The sequence below is a fragment of the Microcaecilia unicolor genome, chromosome 11 (genome assembly GCF_901765095.1).
Source record: "Microcaecilia unicolor chromosome 11, aMicUni1.1, whole genome shotgun sequence".
NCBI classification, from domain to species: domain Eukaryota; kingdom Metazoa; phylum Chordata; class Amphibia; order Gymnophiona; family Siphonopidae; genus Microcaecilia; species Microcaecilia unicolor.
The window spans coordinates 169,591,123-169,607,985 of record NC_044041.1 but is presented as its reverse complement, the minus strand read 5'-3'; the positions used below and the strand labels follow the sequence as shown (position 1 = coordinate 169,607,985).

At 41.6% G+C, this 16,863-nt stretch overlaps 1 protein-coding gene across 3 annotated transcripts in view; it reads right to left on the bottom strand.

The window, feature by feature from the left end:
* Window positions 1-4,828: 4,828 nt before the first annotated feature.
* SIPA1L3 (signal induced proliferation associated 1 like 3) overlaps window positions 4,829-16,863 on the bottom strand; it is a 292,368-nt gene continuing 280,333 nt past the window's right edge. For all 3 annotated transcript variants that reach the window (XM_030217319.1, XM_030217321.1, XM_030217320.1), the window contains 2 exons: window positions 9,719-9,800; window positions 4,829-7,626 (listed from right to left, as the gene is read on the bottom strand). In XM_030217319.1, the coding sequence (XP_030073179.1) occupies window positions 7,477-7,626; window positions 9,719-9,800 (232 nt within the window). In that variant the 3' untranslated portion in view covers window positions 4,829-7,476. The remainder of the gene's footprint in view (window positions 7,627-9,718; window positions 9,801-16,863) is intronic.

The following is a 16,863-nucleotide window of genomic DNA, read 5'->3' as shown; positions in this document are numbered from 1 at the left end:
TTAAAAAAAAAAAAAAATTCAAAATATCTGCATCACTCAAACATAAATAACAGTCCAGTTCATTAACAGGCTTCGAGTAGAAAATGATACACAAAGTATGTCCCGTCCCATCCCTGTATCATTTTCTACCCTGAAGTCTTACGAGAGGCTGAAGGGAAGGACTTTATATTAGTAATAGTTGGTGTGCAGAAAGAACTATACGTGATATGTTTGCAATTCATCATAACTGCAGAAAATATCCTCTCCTCCTCTAGCATAGACAGGAATCTTCTCTACCCCATAACTGCAGGGGTGATTTAGGTAGTACTTTCAGGCTCAAATCATCTTTTCACAATGCTTACATCCAACCCAACTGCACTCTGAGCCCAAATCAGGTCTATGAAGTGGGTGTTTAATTTCTGGATCCTTCTAGCACACTGATGGCTTGGTTGGAACCCCTACATTGTGACATTTTCAATAAGGAAAAGAATATAACTTTTTTTTTTTTTTAGTAAAATGCTGAAAAATGTTGGAAGACCAACAAAAAATAAACCTCTTCAAAATCAAGATAACTGATATCAGAACACACAGGGCCTGCCGGTTCAGAAATTTACACTAACCCCAAGATCTGTGCTCTTCTTGACCCATTTGACGATACTACTCACTTGTGAGACTGATCAGATCTTACTTTTTGATGGAAAATTTAAACATACTTAAGTCAGACATAAAGGGTAATTATAGAAACAGGATTGAGAGGTTAGAACATATGGTGGGAGAAGGGGGAAGGAAGAAAGCTGGGGTTAAGAACAAAAATTGACATGGTCATCTATCCAAAATAGTTACAAACAAGAAAAGAAGTTGCTTGATGGTTCCAGTGGCCACAAACCGTAGGGTCTTTTTCTTTGTCAGCCCATTACTGTGGAATTGGCTTCCATTACAGAAAAGATTATTTGATATTTACAGATTCCATAACTACTGTAAAGCTTGGCTTTTTACCAGTGCTTTTGACTAAGTATGAGATTCTTTGACCAACACATTTTGAATTGTAAATGTTTTATTGTATGTACTTATATGTTGTGAATTGCCTCACAGCCTTTAAGGAAAGGCAGTATAAAAAAGTGTTAAGTGCGAAATGGTCCTTACCTGCCATTATCTACTATGTCATTGTGCATTCATATTAAAAAAAAGATAAAGTGTTATTGACAAAACTGGTGCTGTATATTTACTACAAGAAGAGATTTAATAAGTCCAGCATAATGCATCCCATTTTGAGATTCTGGCTATATTTTTGTTCTAAAACAATTTCCTTCAGGTCATGTAAGGTGAAGAAACTGAAGTTGACACAGAAATCCCAGGCTGTAATCATCTTTCAAGACCAGTTGATCCACCAATGGAGAAAATATGCCACCTAGTGGCACTTTAAAGACATTTCCAGCCCAGGGTTAGGCAATAGCTTACCTAAGGCTGCAAGGGTTTAATATACATTTATATGAGATCTGTAATACAAAATGAATTACATTTTTATCTTCATGAGTTTCCTTGGTCAGATGCTCTCAAGTGTTGTGTTTTTATGGTAGCTGGCGAAGGCGGATCAAAAGCTACTGCAGACTACAGCACCTCCTTTCTGGAAATTATTAATTCCCAGAAGACTGAGACACAGGTTTATAAAATTATGAACATGTAACAAGCTTTTGTTTGGCTGGCACAGTTTACAAGTCATCATTTCTTTGGTCTACATAGTGGTAGCCAACCAAACAAGCCAGTTTTCAGAAACTGAAAAACAGCCAGCCCCACCAACCTAAGCCTTCTCCCTCCTGGCTCATGGATCTTTAAGTGGCATGACTTAGTCTCTGGCTCAGCCACCGAGGCAGAAGTAGCAGTAGTAGCACTGACTACTGAGCCAGCACATGCTACAATTCCCCTCACACCACCACTCTTGAATGAAAGCCAGTGCGAAAGAGAGAGGCTATTACAGACTCTCACATCATCTTTTCTTTATAACCAATGGTCTTGTCAATGAGCATTGCTCCACCTGTGCCTGGCAGTACAAACAGTAACTGAAAGAACACTACGAAAAAATTAGAAGAGGAGCTGGGACCTGCAGGATAACTGTGCTCCTGTGAGGACTCCCAAAGAATGCAAAAAAAAAAAAAAAGGGATCTTAATGCCTCCTACTTTTAGGGGATCATTAATGCCCTTTTGTGCTTACGTGATTATATGCATTTGTAATTGGCCTCTGATGAAACTTGAGCTGGATTATCTTACTGAACCTTATAGGTAAATGTGGAAAGTAAATAGAGCTGTAATGTAACGTAAAAGTACATGTGATGACATATAATGGTGCTTAATTTGCCAGTGGGTGTGTACGGGACGGAGTTTGAGCGGTTAATTACACATATAGATTTATAAACTATGCTAAACACCACATGCACAAATCAAATTACAAGTCCCAAATCTTATAAGCGGGAGCCACTACAAACAATTCAACATATGCCCAATGCTGATATTATAGTATGGTTCAATCAAATTAGGAAAATGCAGCATAACATTTTACTGACCTTCCAAGACCTCAGTGATAACTCGTTCCATAGAGGAACCCAGTCCTATGACTTACCCAACTTTTCATCGGTATTATATATTTAATTACTTAATTGTTTTATCAATTTTTGACATTTTCAACAATTTAAAAACAGAAAGCTTTATTTAGCTTGCAAAGAGACCCCGCAACCTTATAAACGTATAAGACCAATGAAGAGTTGGGTAAGTCACAGGACTGGGTTCCTATGTGAAACAAGTTACCACCAAGGTCTTGGAAGATCAGCGAGATGTTATGCTGCATTTTCCTGACTGAACAAACATGTACCAGCATAATCTAGGTGCAAATATCTACAACTGTTAGACAGCAGGTGTAAATATCTGTACCTGCAAGGTAGGCAAACTTTCTTCTGCTTAGGCTTACACATAGGCACTATCTTATAAAGATCCATAATTACCTAAAGTCAGTGCTTACTTACCCTCTTAAACCAGGCATTGCGTTAGAAAAGAAAATTACCCACCTATTTTCAATTGAATGATCTGTAACTACAGCTCAAAAACTAGTACTGAGTTTTAAAAAAAGAAAAAAGTAAATTCACCATGAAGTTACTGTCAGGGAAAAGTCACCCTAGAGATGCTGTAAAGCACCCAAGGGAGTCAAGTGCTTCAAGTAAATATTGTTGTCATGGTTATGGGGATGCCACTCAAAAGGCATGCATGAAGACAGAGGCGACTAAGGCAAGAGCACTTCTCTGCAGCTTGGCAAGTACACGCTGCCCAAGAACGGCAAACAATCTATGACAATTTCTACAAAATGTTTTTTATTTCATTTTTCACTATTTTTGGACATGCTGGAAATCTTTGCAAAGTTGAAGATCTGCAAGGGGAGAGAACTAAACTGTTTAAACAAGTAATGCAAACACACAGGTTAAATAGACATTTTATCTGAAAGAAGGAATTCTTACAAAACGTTGAGAAAAAAAACCGCACAAACCATGATTTACATTTTTCAAATGTACACAATCGCATAACAAGAGGGTAACATTTCCCACTAGATGAAGACAAACAAGACAAGTGAACACGTGAGAAGCAGAGACTCTGGCCAGAGTAGTCATGGTGGTCGCACAGATGTGGCGACTTTTACTATATGTCAAGATTCAAGAGCAGGATCATACAGTGAAATATAAAATAAAATAATAGACATATACAAGCAGTAGGCATTTTCTGATAATTGGGAGGCTGTGATCGTTGGTCCATGCAACCGCTGCATTGCTTGTTAGCTCCCTGTGGAAGGCATCTGTGTATTAAGCATATCTGCGTTATCACCTCCGGTCCATATTTTTCAGCATTTATGACCCAACCTCATGAGCAAAGGCAAAATATACCAGAATGAACTGTTCTTGCTCAGAACGTGAGCATCTATCTACTCCCTGGAAGGCATACAGCAGGGACCACAGCGTCTCTCTCCATTTTACAAAGGGACTTTTCAGAGGTCCGTTTACATCAGATCAATCCTTAGTTGAGCAAGTCCTGAGCAGAAGCAGCTACCAATGCCATGCCATTAAATTCTGCAACACGGCTCAGATTTGAAAACTGCTGACCAAGCCTGGAAGACTAGCAACAAATTAGCGCTATCTTCAAATGCATCACTACACGATTCCTTTTTTCTTGTACAAAGACAATACAGTAACATGGAGGGACAGAAGGTTCTGTACATCTGCAAGGGCACAGCTGACATGATGGATTCACAGCAGCAAATTAGTAAAACGGGTGACAGTTCCTGAAGCGGCTTTTCCAAGGACTGGGGCTGTCTAAGTGCACAGATCGAGATGAGAAGGTCTTTGAAATCACTTGGAAATTTCTCAGAAATTCTGTTTCTAGCATTAAAAAAAGTACCAAATCGAGCCTTCCAATGAAGATCCTCACCTGTAAACAATCTCTCTTTGCTAGAAGGTGCACAGCTCTCAAATACAGCACAATGCAGCCTCAGCAGTAGAAAATGCCTTTTCAAATGATGTGGAAGCTTGTTTTTGGGTACTGCATACCTATCTGCCTACCTTGTTAATGCTATCGGAGATCCACTGTAGAGGCACACAGCTCACTACTAGTATCTGTATCTTCTCTAGAATACAAGGGTATAGTGGCAAGGAACAGGCCTCCTGGTGGAGGTGGTGGAGTCGAGGACTGTTCCAGAGTTTTAAAAGGCATGGGAAAAGCATTTGGGATCGCTAAGGAACAATTAGGGGTTACAGAGGATTGGCAGACTGGACGGGTCATATGGCCTTTATCTGCCGTCATGTTTCTTTGTTAAGTTTTTTTTTTTTTTTTTTTTTTGGGGGGGGGGGGGGGGGGGGAGAAGAGCTGTAATGAAACACACCTTCCAATGACCAACTGTAACACCACTGGCCTAGATCCCATCTGAACATCACCCGTTAATGAGCATAACATTAGACTGTAAGGTGCCCTGCTACCAGTCCTACAGACAAACACCTGAGAACATTTTATTGCCCATGAGTTGCGATCCTGTGGAAAGCTGGCCTTATTTTGAGCATTTGATTTTCTCTTTGTGAACATGTAGCAAGCGAAGTCCTTCCACCTTGGGCAGGGTCTTAACCACAAACAGTGCAGGCTCTGTGAATCGTCAAGACTGAACAGCAAATGGAAAAGGAAGCCTCAACCTATCCAACATCCTAACCACTTTAGTGTGATTATAGCTTGGCCTAATGTCAAATACTGGATACAAAGGCATTCAGTGTTTCGAAAGAGCTCAAATACCCAACCAGCCAACTCTCTAAAGGCAGTGATCGCCTGCTTTCTTTTTGAGGATGTCTGAATACAGGTAACACTCGCCCTCTGAATCAAAGTGGAATCCACTGTCTTTTTAAGACAAAATGGCTAAGTTTATTGTTCTGTCCTAGGTACTCTACAGACTGTCAGATGTTTGTGATAGTCCCAACTAACACACACAGGATAGCTAGCATGTACTGGGGTTTGTTTTATCATGCACATTCATTGCATATATCCTGAAAACCCTACTGGGTTTGGGAAGCCCTGCTTTGAACTGTGACTGGTGTCCAAAGTAATCCACAAATCGCTGCTTTGCTTCTGAGGAAGGCAGATAAGGTGGTGACTGTTCCACTGCAGCAGGCTGAGGATGAGTCATCAATCACATGCAAGCTGCCTGCTTCCTGTTTCTGGAATAAAGATTCACATACACAAAAGAATGGATAAACATGGTTTCACTTAACTGCCACACTTAATCTCCAGCCCTGTCGTAATGAGTATGATGATATTCTGTGCCAACCTGACAGCAAGATCCTACACATTAAACACAGCTGGCTCCAACCACAGAGAATCAGGGCAGAGGCCGAGGTAGTCTGACGTGAGAACCTGGTGAGATGAGCTACCGTCAATTCACTGGACACACCCTCTTTACATCTGTACCGCAAAAGGGAAGTGGCTGGAGTCCTTGTGGCTCTTCTCAATGCATGCACAGGTTCTCATAGAAAAAGATTACAAAGATTGCCATTTATACAAATATAGTGTTTTATACACACACATATATATATATATATATACTTTTTTAAATTTGTAACTTCCTGAGCCGCTTTCAACATAAGATTCTCTTAGAAAATAATTTAAGCTTGGAGAAAGTGCTCTGGCGAATGCAGTTAGCTTTCAATTGGCTGCTTCCTCTGTCACTGAATTTTTACACCAGAAGACATAACTGTATAAAACCACTCCATCTAGAAAGGGTTTTGCCAGAAGGAAAGGGGAGGGGCTAATTAACCGCCATACCACAGCACTGCACGATATACTAAACGAATGGGGCCTAACCCATAACAGATCGACTTCAGCTTCTCATGCAGGACGTTTCCTGCTTGCATACCATGAAGGAAAAAAAAATAAGACTTAAGGATACTGCAAGGATATACAATGTGTATCTTACACAATGCAGCAGCCATGTCTTAAGAAAACATCTAGGCAATGGCTCTTCCCTAAGCAGTTGAAGCTCCCAGGAAATCCACACCTGCAAAGTGAAAACAAGGAAAGGAGGGCATGGGGGTGCTGTTTTCAAAGCCAGAGTCCACAGCTGCATCCAGCGGTTTTTTTTTGTTTTTTTTTGACGTACAGAGTTTTATTCTGGTAGATGCCTGTCTGGATTTCGGAACAGCATATTTCGAGCCCAAGTGCAACAGTGCTCACTACTATTGAAAATCCAGGGTCCTGCAACTACCCTGTTTGCTTGTACAGAAGGCAGAAGAGGATGAGAGTTGCCCCAAGTTCAAAATCAAATCCAAAAACATAAAACTGGCGGGCAGAATCCCTTTCCCCCCCCCCCCCACCCCCCTTTCTTCAGCTCTTCATTCAAAGTTGTACCATCTTATCTGAAATGCAGCTAAAACTCAGCTGCTTTATCAGAAAAAAAAAATAATGCACGATGTAAAAACAAGGAAAAATATTATGAACCGAGAGCAACTTGATCTCTGACACACACTAAGAATTACAGGTTGAACCAAAAAGAATTAAAAAATAAAAAATTAAGGCAACTAAAAGTTGTGAGATAATCTAAATGATTATGTAATCCATGGTCAGATTAACGAGGGGCATTTCCTCAGATGCTTGTGATGTGACTTTCCTTTAAATGCCCACTGTTTTGGTCCACCTGCTGGTTCTATCTGTGTAAATGCTGCGGTATGAGCCTTGCCCGTTTTATCCTTCAGTTCATTCAATTCAGTATCGTCTTCTACAGCCCTACAGCCACATTAATCCAAATACCACATCCACTGGAAGGCAGGTTCGATGTCTTAAGTCTTGCTGTGCTAGTTAACATTACCAACTCCAACCAAAGTGTAACTTCCTCCTGCCTTCTTGGCAACAGCTTAAAGATATCGGGGTGTGGGGGAAGGAATGCGTGGAAGTGAAGAGAGTGGGCACAGTGACAGGACATGGCAGCAGCTTTCACGACTCTTTTTTCTCTGCGGTGCTGGTGAAGATTTCTGCAAACTTGCGCAGCTGTTCATTGGCACTGACAGATTCTTCCTGCAGCCGCTGGTTGTTCTGTCGTAGGGATGCCACCTCGGCTTGCAGGGCGACCTTATCTTTTTTTTCCTAATTTAAAAAAAAAAAAGGGGAGTAAGCAATTAAGTGTCTGAACACCACCTACACAGACTGTTTAACTGCTGTGTGTTATTTTTTTTGGGAGGGGGTGACATCAATCACAAGTGTGAAGGTTGTACAGGTGGGCAATTTTTAAACTAAAATATGGGGCTTTTGCGTCAAAGGGCATGTCATACACGTGGGCCTGCAAGCACATTTTTAAATGGGAAATCCGTGTGGGTTTTCCTTTTGAAAATCTAGAAAGGGAAGGACTGCAGATACTTGGAACATAAGTACATCTGTAGCTGCTTTAAGGTAACACATGTACCTGTAGAGCTTTCAAAATTGTCCCCCCACCCAGACTGTTCACAGTTCAGAAGTGTGCTCCCAATCCACCAAAAGAGGTGGGGCTAACTTGTGGGAGGAAAGAGATTTTTCATTTAAGCTTTAAATATGATTCTTCTGATAAGCTGTAAGAAGTCTCACAGAGAGTGTACTTCTATGTTTTAGAAAAAAAAAAAAAAAGTTTTCTCCAAAGCAGATTTCAAACCTTTTCAGTCTTAAGAATAGCAACAGTGGTTACACACAGAGCTTTAGTGGTGCTTTAAGAGTTCTTTTAGGAAGCTATCCAAACCTTTTTTAAACCCCGCTAAGCTAACTGCTTTTACCACTTTGTAGCTTCATTGTCCTAGTACTTTTGGAAAGAGTAAAAAATTGATTCACATCTACCCATTCCATTCATTTTTTATAGACCTCTATCCTACAATCCCTCAACCTTCTTTTCTCCAGGCTGAAAAGGAAATAACACAATGTGATATCTGCCGAGCCTTCTTAGTTATAGCCCTCACGTTCTGAAACTTGCAACCAGAAGGGGCTATGTTGAACCCAAAACTACCTCTACTTCAGGAAGCAGATGAAGACTTAATACTGCTTTATTCTCAAGAGGGCATTCTCTGATACCCTCCATTCCCCTCTGATATACTTCTAGCAAGCTGTTCACAAACACATGGGAAAACAATGTGGCGACAGAGTCCACACTACACCTGGACTAGCTTTGCAGTACATCCCATAACTTAGACCAGTTCCTCGTACCTTACTCAATGGTACATATAATTTGCCTTCAATCTAGCCACCCACTTATTTATCTCAATACTTTTGTCCTGCCCAATCTTGTCTATATGTTCCAACTGCACTACCCCCCACCACTCTGCTGCCTATTAAAATGTTTCATTGCATTGTGCTACATCTCATCTATGATATTGCAGTGTTCCAATGTGTCCTTATTATAGTGTTCCACTTGTACTGTGTTGACAGCATGATTAATATTCTTATTTGAATATTCTAGCAATCATTTATCATATTTCTGTTATAAGTTATGAGTAGTCGAGTAGCCTAACGGTTATTACAGTAGGCTGAGATTCTGGGGAACTAGGTTGGATTCCCACTGCAGCTCCTTGTAAACGTAGGCATATTGCTCCAGGTACAAGAAACACCTGAGATTGTGACCCCTCTACGGACAGAGAAAGTATCTGCATATAATGTGTACAGCGCTGCTTATGTCTAGTAGCGTTATAGAAATAAGAAGTAGTTATATGAATGTTCTACTCTGCTGTGTACAGTTTTGATACTGTATCATGTCACTGCTATTATTAAAACATAGGTTTGTCAGGCTATACCCATTGTACACCAACGCCTTGGGCGAATCTCTTCATAAAGGTGGTTATTAAATCTTAACAAATAAAAAATATATAGATTGACATATCCCAATATGGCCAAAACATGGCTACACTGGGATAATTTTAAAGTTTGCCACAATATACACGCTTATTTTATAATTGCATTGGTATAGTTCCACGGCCTGATCAAGTGTGTGCATTTTATGCTTGGTTGCCGTAAACAAGGCTTAGCTTTGTTTTCCCATGTGTTTGTGAACACCTTGCTAGAAGTGCATCAGAGGGAAGGGAGAGAATGCCCTCATGAGAATAAAGCAGTATTAAGTCACTCCATCTTGTACTAAGCAAGAGGCAGGAAATCACTTCTTTTCCCTTTTAGGTGACATGTGGCTTGGATATTTCGTAGCATGCAAGCTGTGGCGCTCTCTCACCTTCTGCAAGTCGGTGTGAAGTTGTTTTAACATGACTTCCAGCTGGTACACCTTTCCAGTCAGATCTGCTGGGGGCTCCTCACTGAAACACATAATGTAATGACTATTTAATTTACTGACCACTCTTACAGTCAATGCTTCCTAAAACAAAGAAACCAGTTAGCTCTCTCTTTTTTTTTGGGGGGGGGGGGGGGGGGGGGGGGGTTGTTTATATGCAGGGCCAGATTGTTCCTTGAGAATCCATAGAAAACTGGCGGTGAGAGGAAGGGGTACACTTTTCCCCCACCCATCCCTGACCTCTGCTCCCTGTGGGGGAAATTGTTGGGGGGGGGGGGGGGGGAGAGGGCGGGGAAGAGGTGCTATGTGATCACCTTCCTGCCCGATCCCACTTTCTCACCTCTGCCTGGTCTCTGATATTGTGAAGGTTTAGCAGAAGGTCTGAAAGCCCTCACACTCTGGACAGCCCTAAACGATGCTCCATCCGCTAGGTGCAAAGTACCACAGGGCCTGACCTGAGCATGAGGGCTCGCAGGTCCCACCTGATTCTTTACAACAAATTCCGCTGCTGCTGCTGTTCCAAGATAAGGCCATTTAAACAGATGGTGGCATCAGACTACTATTTGCTTTCTTAGCTGGCGCTGCACACTGAACAGAGGGTTTCAACATATCAACGATGACACCTAGATCCCTTTTCCTGGTTGGTGACTCCTAATGTGGAACCTTGCACTACATAGCTATAGTTCAGGTTCCTCTTTCCCACATGCATCACTTTGCACTTGCTCACATTAAACGTCATCTGCTATTTAGATGTCCAGTCTCCCAGTCTCATAAGGTCCTCTTGTAATTTTTCACAATCCTCTCACGATTTAACGACTTTGAATAACTTTGTGTCATCAGCAAATTTAATCATTTGTAATTATGTAAAAAAAAGCACTGGTAAAAGGACAGACCCCAGGGGAACCCCACTATCTACCCTTCTTCATTGAGAATACTGACCATTTAATCCTACTCTCTGTTTTCTATTTTTAACCTGTTTTTAATCCACAATAGAACACTACCTCCAATTTCATGAGGTACTTTGTCAAATGCCTTTTGAAAATGCAGATACACAATATCGACCAGCTCACTTTGTTCACTCCTTCAAAGAAATGTAATAGATTCGTGAGACAAGATTTCCCTTCACTAAATCCATGTTGACTTTGTCTCATTAATCCATGCTCTGTAATTCTGTTCTTTATAATAGTTTCTACATAATGCCCGGCACTGACATCAGGCTCACCGGTCTATAATTTCCCAGATCACCTCTGGAACCTTTTTTTAAAAATTGGCATTCCACCCTCCAATTTTCTGGTACCATGATTGATTTTAAAGAAAAACTACATATTATTAACAATAGTTCTGCAAGTTCATTTTTCAAATTGCGCCATTACATCTTCCAGGTTTATAGAGATTTCATTCAGTTTCTCTGACTCGTCAGCTTTGAATTTTCCTCGGTGAAGACTAAAGCAAAGAATTAATTTAAATCGCTCCACTATGGCTTTGTCCTCCCTGAGTGTCCCTTTTACCCCCTCGGTCATCCAGCGGTTCAACTGATTATTTGGGTTGAAATATGGGCGTCTTTCTCTTTCAAAAATAAGCCTGATGATCTACTATGGTCTCTATTGCAACCTCGCTATTGGGATACCCTATCTTCCCTGTTTTGGTGATATCTTTGAAAGATACCTTGTTCCGAACCATGCGCTTTTGAACGACTGTTGCCCTTCTCCCAAACCATGTGTTTTTGAACGACTGTCAGCCTTCCTGACAGTCTTTGCATACAGTTTTCATTAGCTACTACCGTGACAGGAAAAGAGTCCACAGAACCCTTTTGTGTATGTCTCGCTAAACTGGCTAGAACCAGTATAAAAAGCACGTTGCTGGCTCGTTACGTTTTGTGCATCTGGGCTGTCAGAGGCAGTTGCCTACATTGCCTATGCCTAAATCCAGGCCTGGCTTTATGTATTTTCAGTCTAAGTTGAGTGCTGAGATACCTGCATGGAACACATGTTGTCCTGACTTGAAATAGCTCACACTATTTCCCAAGACAAATACCGGAATTGGACGAGTCTCCTATCAGATTCCTTTAGTAATATCACCAACACCAGTGATATATTGTTCCTCTCTGGTGGAATATGACATTACTGCAAGCATTGTAACATCCAAAGGATGAGTAACACTGGAAACTGCAGTCCAGAGAATGGATAGAGGGGAGAGAACCCTTGGATGTGGGGATTTCAAAAGAGCTGCTTGGTAGCGCAATGATGTTCTGTCCTCACTAGATGGAGCTCATGCATCCAGAAATTGTATTACTTTGCAACTGGTAAACTACACATAAACACACAAATTTCAAGACCATTTTATTTTTAAGTAAATGCAATGAAAGTGGAGTGCTGGTAAGTGAAAAGTATCCTGCTGTAATGTATTGATGCTAATATCCTATCTTTAACAAAACATGGTTTTGAAATTTGAGGATTTGTATATGTGCAATTCATACTTTTGATTGGATATCCATTGTAAAGTATCACACCACCAAAAAAACACAACTGGTGGCACACTGCCTCTGCCCAGTTGTGGGAAGGTGAGCATCAGAACCACCTGCTAATATTTGTTTAACTTTGGAAGAACATAGGAAAAACAGAAGGAAGGAATTTAACAGGAGTCACATGACACACTAAATGGGAGCAGAGATGTTTAGCTCTTGCTCCAGACATTGCCAACCTGTCCATTATTAAAAGGATCCCACCTCCTTGGATCATCTGCAATGTGCTTGGGGCCCTAGTTTTCCCTTACATTGGTCAGATTACTCTTAAGTATTTGAGCATTCAGTTAACTCTAGATGTCTCCTTATTGTACCGACAATGTTCCTGCTTTGTTGGCTAGCACCCAAAGGCAATTTGGAGGGGTGGAGGGATCTTCCGCTAATGCTGATGGGTAGAATAAGTTTGGTGAAAATAGTGATATTCCCGAAGTGGTTGTATCTTCTTCAAACACTACCTCTACGCCTATTCCAGAAGGATCTTAGGAGGCTTAACCGGCTTCTGTCACAGTTTTGTTGGGCCCATAAGAAGCCGAAGTTGAGATTTTCATTCTTCGGGGGGGGGGGGGGGGGGGGGGGTGACAGAGGAGTTTAGGCTTGTCTAATGTGAAGCTATACAACCACGCTTGCTTATCATGCCACATCAGGGACTAGTTTTGTCACACCTCCAAATATACCCTTTTAGAGTTTGAGAGTGCATTTTGTGCGCCCTATAAGTTCTATTCGCTGTTCCATCATCCACATATCTGAATCCCATAGGTTTTAAAACGGAACTTATTGCATGATCCTTTGCGTGTTGTGTACAATATCTTGGTAAAGTCTTTTGGTGGGGAACCTACTGTCATGGGCCAGATTTCGATAAGGGGGGGGGGGAGGTGGCCTTTGAACCGGGGATGGAAAATCCTATTTTTACTATTTGGGAACAAAAAGGATTTGTATTACTGGAGCACATGCTGGGGGCTTTGACTTCCTTTGAGGAGCTGCAGGCTCGGGTTGGAGTGACCTGGGGGAACAGATTTGCCTACTGTTAGATTAAACATATTACCTCTTTGGCAACTGAGTTTTTTTTATTTTTAATTTGTAGAAGTCTTTATTAGGTTCTGAGAGACATTACAGGGGCAAATAAGTCACATCCATCAACATAGGCAAATACAACGCAGGTATAAAACCGTGCAATATCAAACGAACAGCAGAACCAATGCGACACAAAGGGTCCCAAATAGCTTCCCATTTGGACAGAGTTTTGTGACGTATGGCCCAAAGCCTCTCCATTTCACAAATGAACCACAGTTTATTTAACCATTTTACCAAAGAAGGAACCTGAGGAGACTTCCAATGAGTGGCCAGAGTGACCCTAGCGGCCGACATAGCATGGCGAACCAATAAGGCCTTGAATGTAGTAAGGCCAGGTGTTTTTTTAGGAAAAAGAAAAAATTCAGGTGACCACTTTATAGGCTTAGAGAGCCAACTCTCGAGTCTGTGTTGAATTGCTTTCCAGAAAGCCCGAGCCTTAATGCATGACCACCAGAGATGACCCATAGTACCCTTCTGCCCACATGCCCTACAACTCAATAGGGATGTCTTCGGAAACATGTGATGAAGGCATGCCGGAGTCAAATACCACCTGTATAAAACTTTTACAGCATTTTCTTTAAAAGGAACAGAAATAGAAATTCTCGATAAAGCATATTCCATAGAATTCCAATCATCACCACCAAATGTCAAGCCCAGCTCCCGATGCCAGAGTAAGCGATGCTCAATGGGAGGCTGCACCTGCCTACACTGATAAGTATAAAGGCAAGTGGTAAGATCCCGTGTTCCCTTAGAGTCCTCACACAGGTCTTTCAAAAAAGAGGCCTCTCTAGTCACCCTGGCCTTTATTGCGGCTGCAGAAAGAAAGTGTTTCACTTGAGTATAGGTTTCAGTCAAAGTGTTTAATGAAATAAAGGCTTCATCATCAAAAAATTGACCTCAGGTCTCCAAACCCCCAGAAAACCAATTTGAAAAAGGCCCCGGTTTAAGTTCAGGTGGAAAAAGGGGGTTATTTCTTACCGGTGCAAGTTTGGAGAGAACCAAATCAGGCTTGGTAAATAAACTATCCCAAGAGTAAAAAGTTGTCAGTATCTAAGGACAAACATCTCTACCCAAAGAACGATATCTCCTAGGGAGCAACATAGATGAACGCAAAGGGCACGAGACTGCAAAATCCTGCTCCAAACCAATTCACCTCTTCTAGGGGCTCACATGAAACCATTCATTAGCAGCCCGAGCCTGAACAGCTTTGTAATACCAATAAACATTCAGGACACCCATACCGCCCTTTTTCTGGTCCCGATACAGCACAGTTCTAGAAAGCCGTGGCCATTTATTAGACCAAATAAAGCGAAGCAAGCAATTCTGGAGACCAGAAAGAAAATCACGAGACAATCGAAGAGGAAGAACCTGGAAAAGATACATCAAGCGAGGCAACACATTCATTTTCAGAGTAGCAATCCTTCCAAACCATGATAACTCAATGGAACCCCAAGCCTACAAATCTTTGTACAATTCCCGCAAAAGGGGAGGGTAATTGGCCGAAAATAATTCAGAAAAATTCTTGCTAAGAATCCCCAAATACTTGATACCTCGGGTAACCCACCGAAAAGAGAAAGCCTGTTGTAAAGACTTTAAAATTGGGCTAGAAATACCAATAGCCATAGCTTCCGATTTAGTCATATTAAGCTTAAACCCTGAGACTGAAGAATAATCCGCTAAAAGCTTAATTAAGTCAGGCATGGAAAGTAACGGTTTGGTTAAGGAAAGCAAAATATCATTGGCAAACATCGCCAGCTTATACTCCTGACCACCTACCATAATACCCGAGATACTGACATTAGAGCGAATAGCAATAGCAAGGGGTTCCATAACTAAGGCAAATAGCATGGGTGAAAGAGGGCAACCTTGGCGTGTACCCCTAGACAAAGGGAACATAGGGGAATTACCACCATTAATTCGGACACAAGCTCTAGAGCTTGAGTACAACCCCTAAATCCCACCCCAAAATCCAAACACTCCATGACACTAATCATGAAGGGCCTTCTCAGCATCTAACCCGAAAAGACACAAGAGAGTATTTGATTTTGTAGCTACGTGTAGCAAATTAACCATACGGTGAACGCTATCCTTAGCGTGTCTCTAGGGGATGAACCCAACCTGATCAGGATGGATTAGATCAGGAAGTACTTTCGCTAGTCAATTCGCTAGGACCTTAGCTATAATTTTAATATCAGAGTTAAAAATGGAGATAGGACGTTATGAGGCACAATCACTCTTATCCTTTATCAGGCTTCGGAATCACTGCTATCCAGGCTTCCATCATAGAGGGAGGTAAAACCTCCCCTTCCCGGGCTCCATTAAGAATCTCAACCAAAAGAGGAGTAAGCTCCCCCCTAAAAGTCCTATAAAAATCATTTGGCAGTCCATCCAAACCAGGGGCCTTCCCGGTGGGCAGATCCTTAATGACTTTAACAACCTCTTCCACTTCAATAAGGTCATCTAACAGACTGCATTGTTCCTCTGTCAAAGAAGGAAGATTCTGAGCTGACAAGAAGGCCCCAACAGCATCTGGCCGAATCGTAGAATCGGCAGAGTAGAAAGACTGGTAGAAGGACTGGAAGCGCTGACGAATCAAGGAAGACTTAGTCAACACTGTATTTTTGCTATCCCCAATCCGCAAAATAGTGCAATCAAATGTTTGCTGCCTCAATTTAAGGGCCAATGAACGACCAGGCTTATTATGCGATTAAAATAGTGAAGTTGTGTTGTTGCCTCCGGATAAAATGCAATTGGTCTGAATAAATGCTATCTAATCTTAACCGGAGAGATTGGATCTGCCTCAAAACAGAAACCGAGGGAGAGGACTTATGAAGATCCTCCAAATGAGACAATTGCAAAATGCAATCAGCAACTTCCTGTTGCCTAGCCCTAGCGCTCGCCAGCTTTAAGAAAAGCCCCCTTGTTACTGCCTTTAAAGAGTCCCAAACAATCTCCAAAGAAGGATCCGAATTCGAATTGATGTCAAGATATTCCCTCAAAAGGGTTCGATAATTGGCTAAGATCTTATCCTCCTTCGGCAATGAAACATTTAAAGTCCACCTACTATCCTTGTCCTCTTCACAAAAGAAAGAAAGCTGAACCCAAATTGGAGAGTGATCCGAAATAGTAATAGGACCAATACCTGAAAGGCAACTTCCCTGAATCAACGAGACATCAAATAGCAAATGATCAATACAAGAGTAAGAAGCATGCGAATGAGAATAGAAAGAATAGTCCCATACCTTGGGATGAAGTAATTGCCACACGTCAGAAATGGCCAAAGCCCGGGCCAGGGCAACAAGCGCTTTAGAGTTTTTAACGTCAATCCCTGACACTGCACCCAACCTATCCAAAGATGGATCAAAACATGCGTTAAAGTCGCCTCCCACTTCCAGTTTACCATAGGGATCATATTGAACAACTTTGCCAAGCCTAACAAAAAATTCCTCCTGAGATTCATTGGGCACATAAACAGCGACCAAGGTAAAAGCTAAAT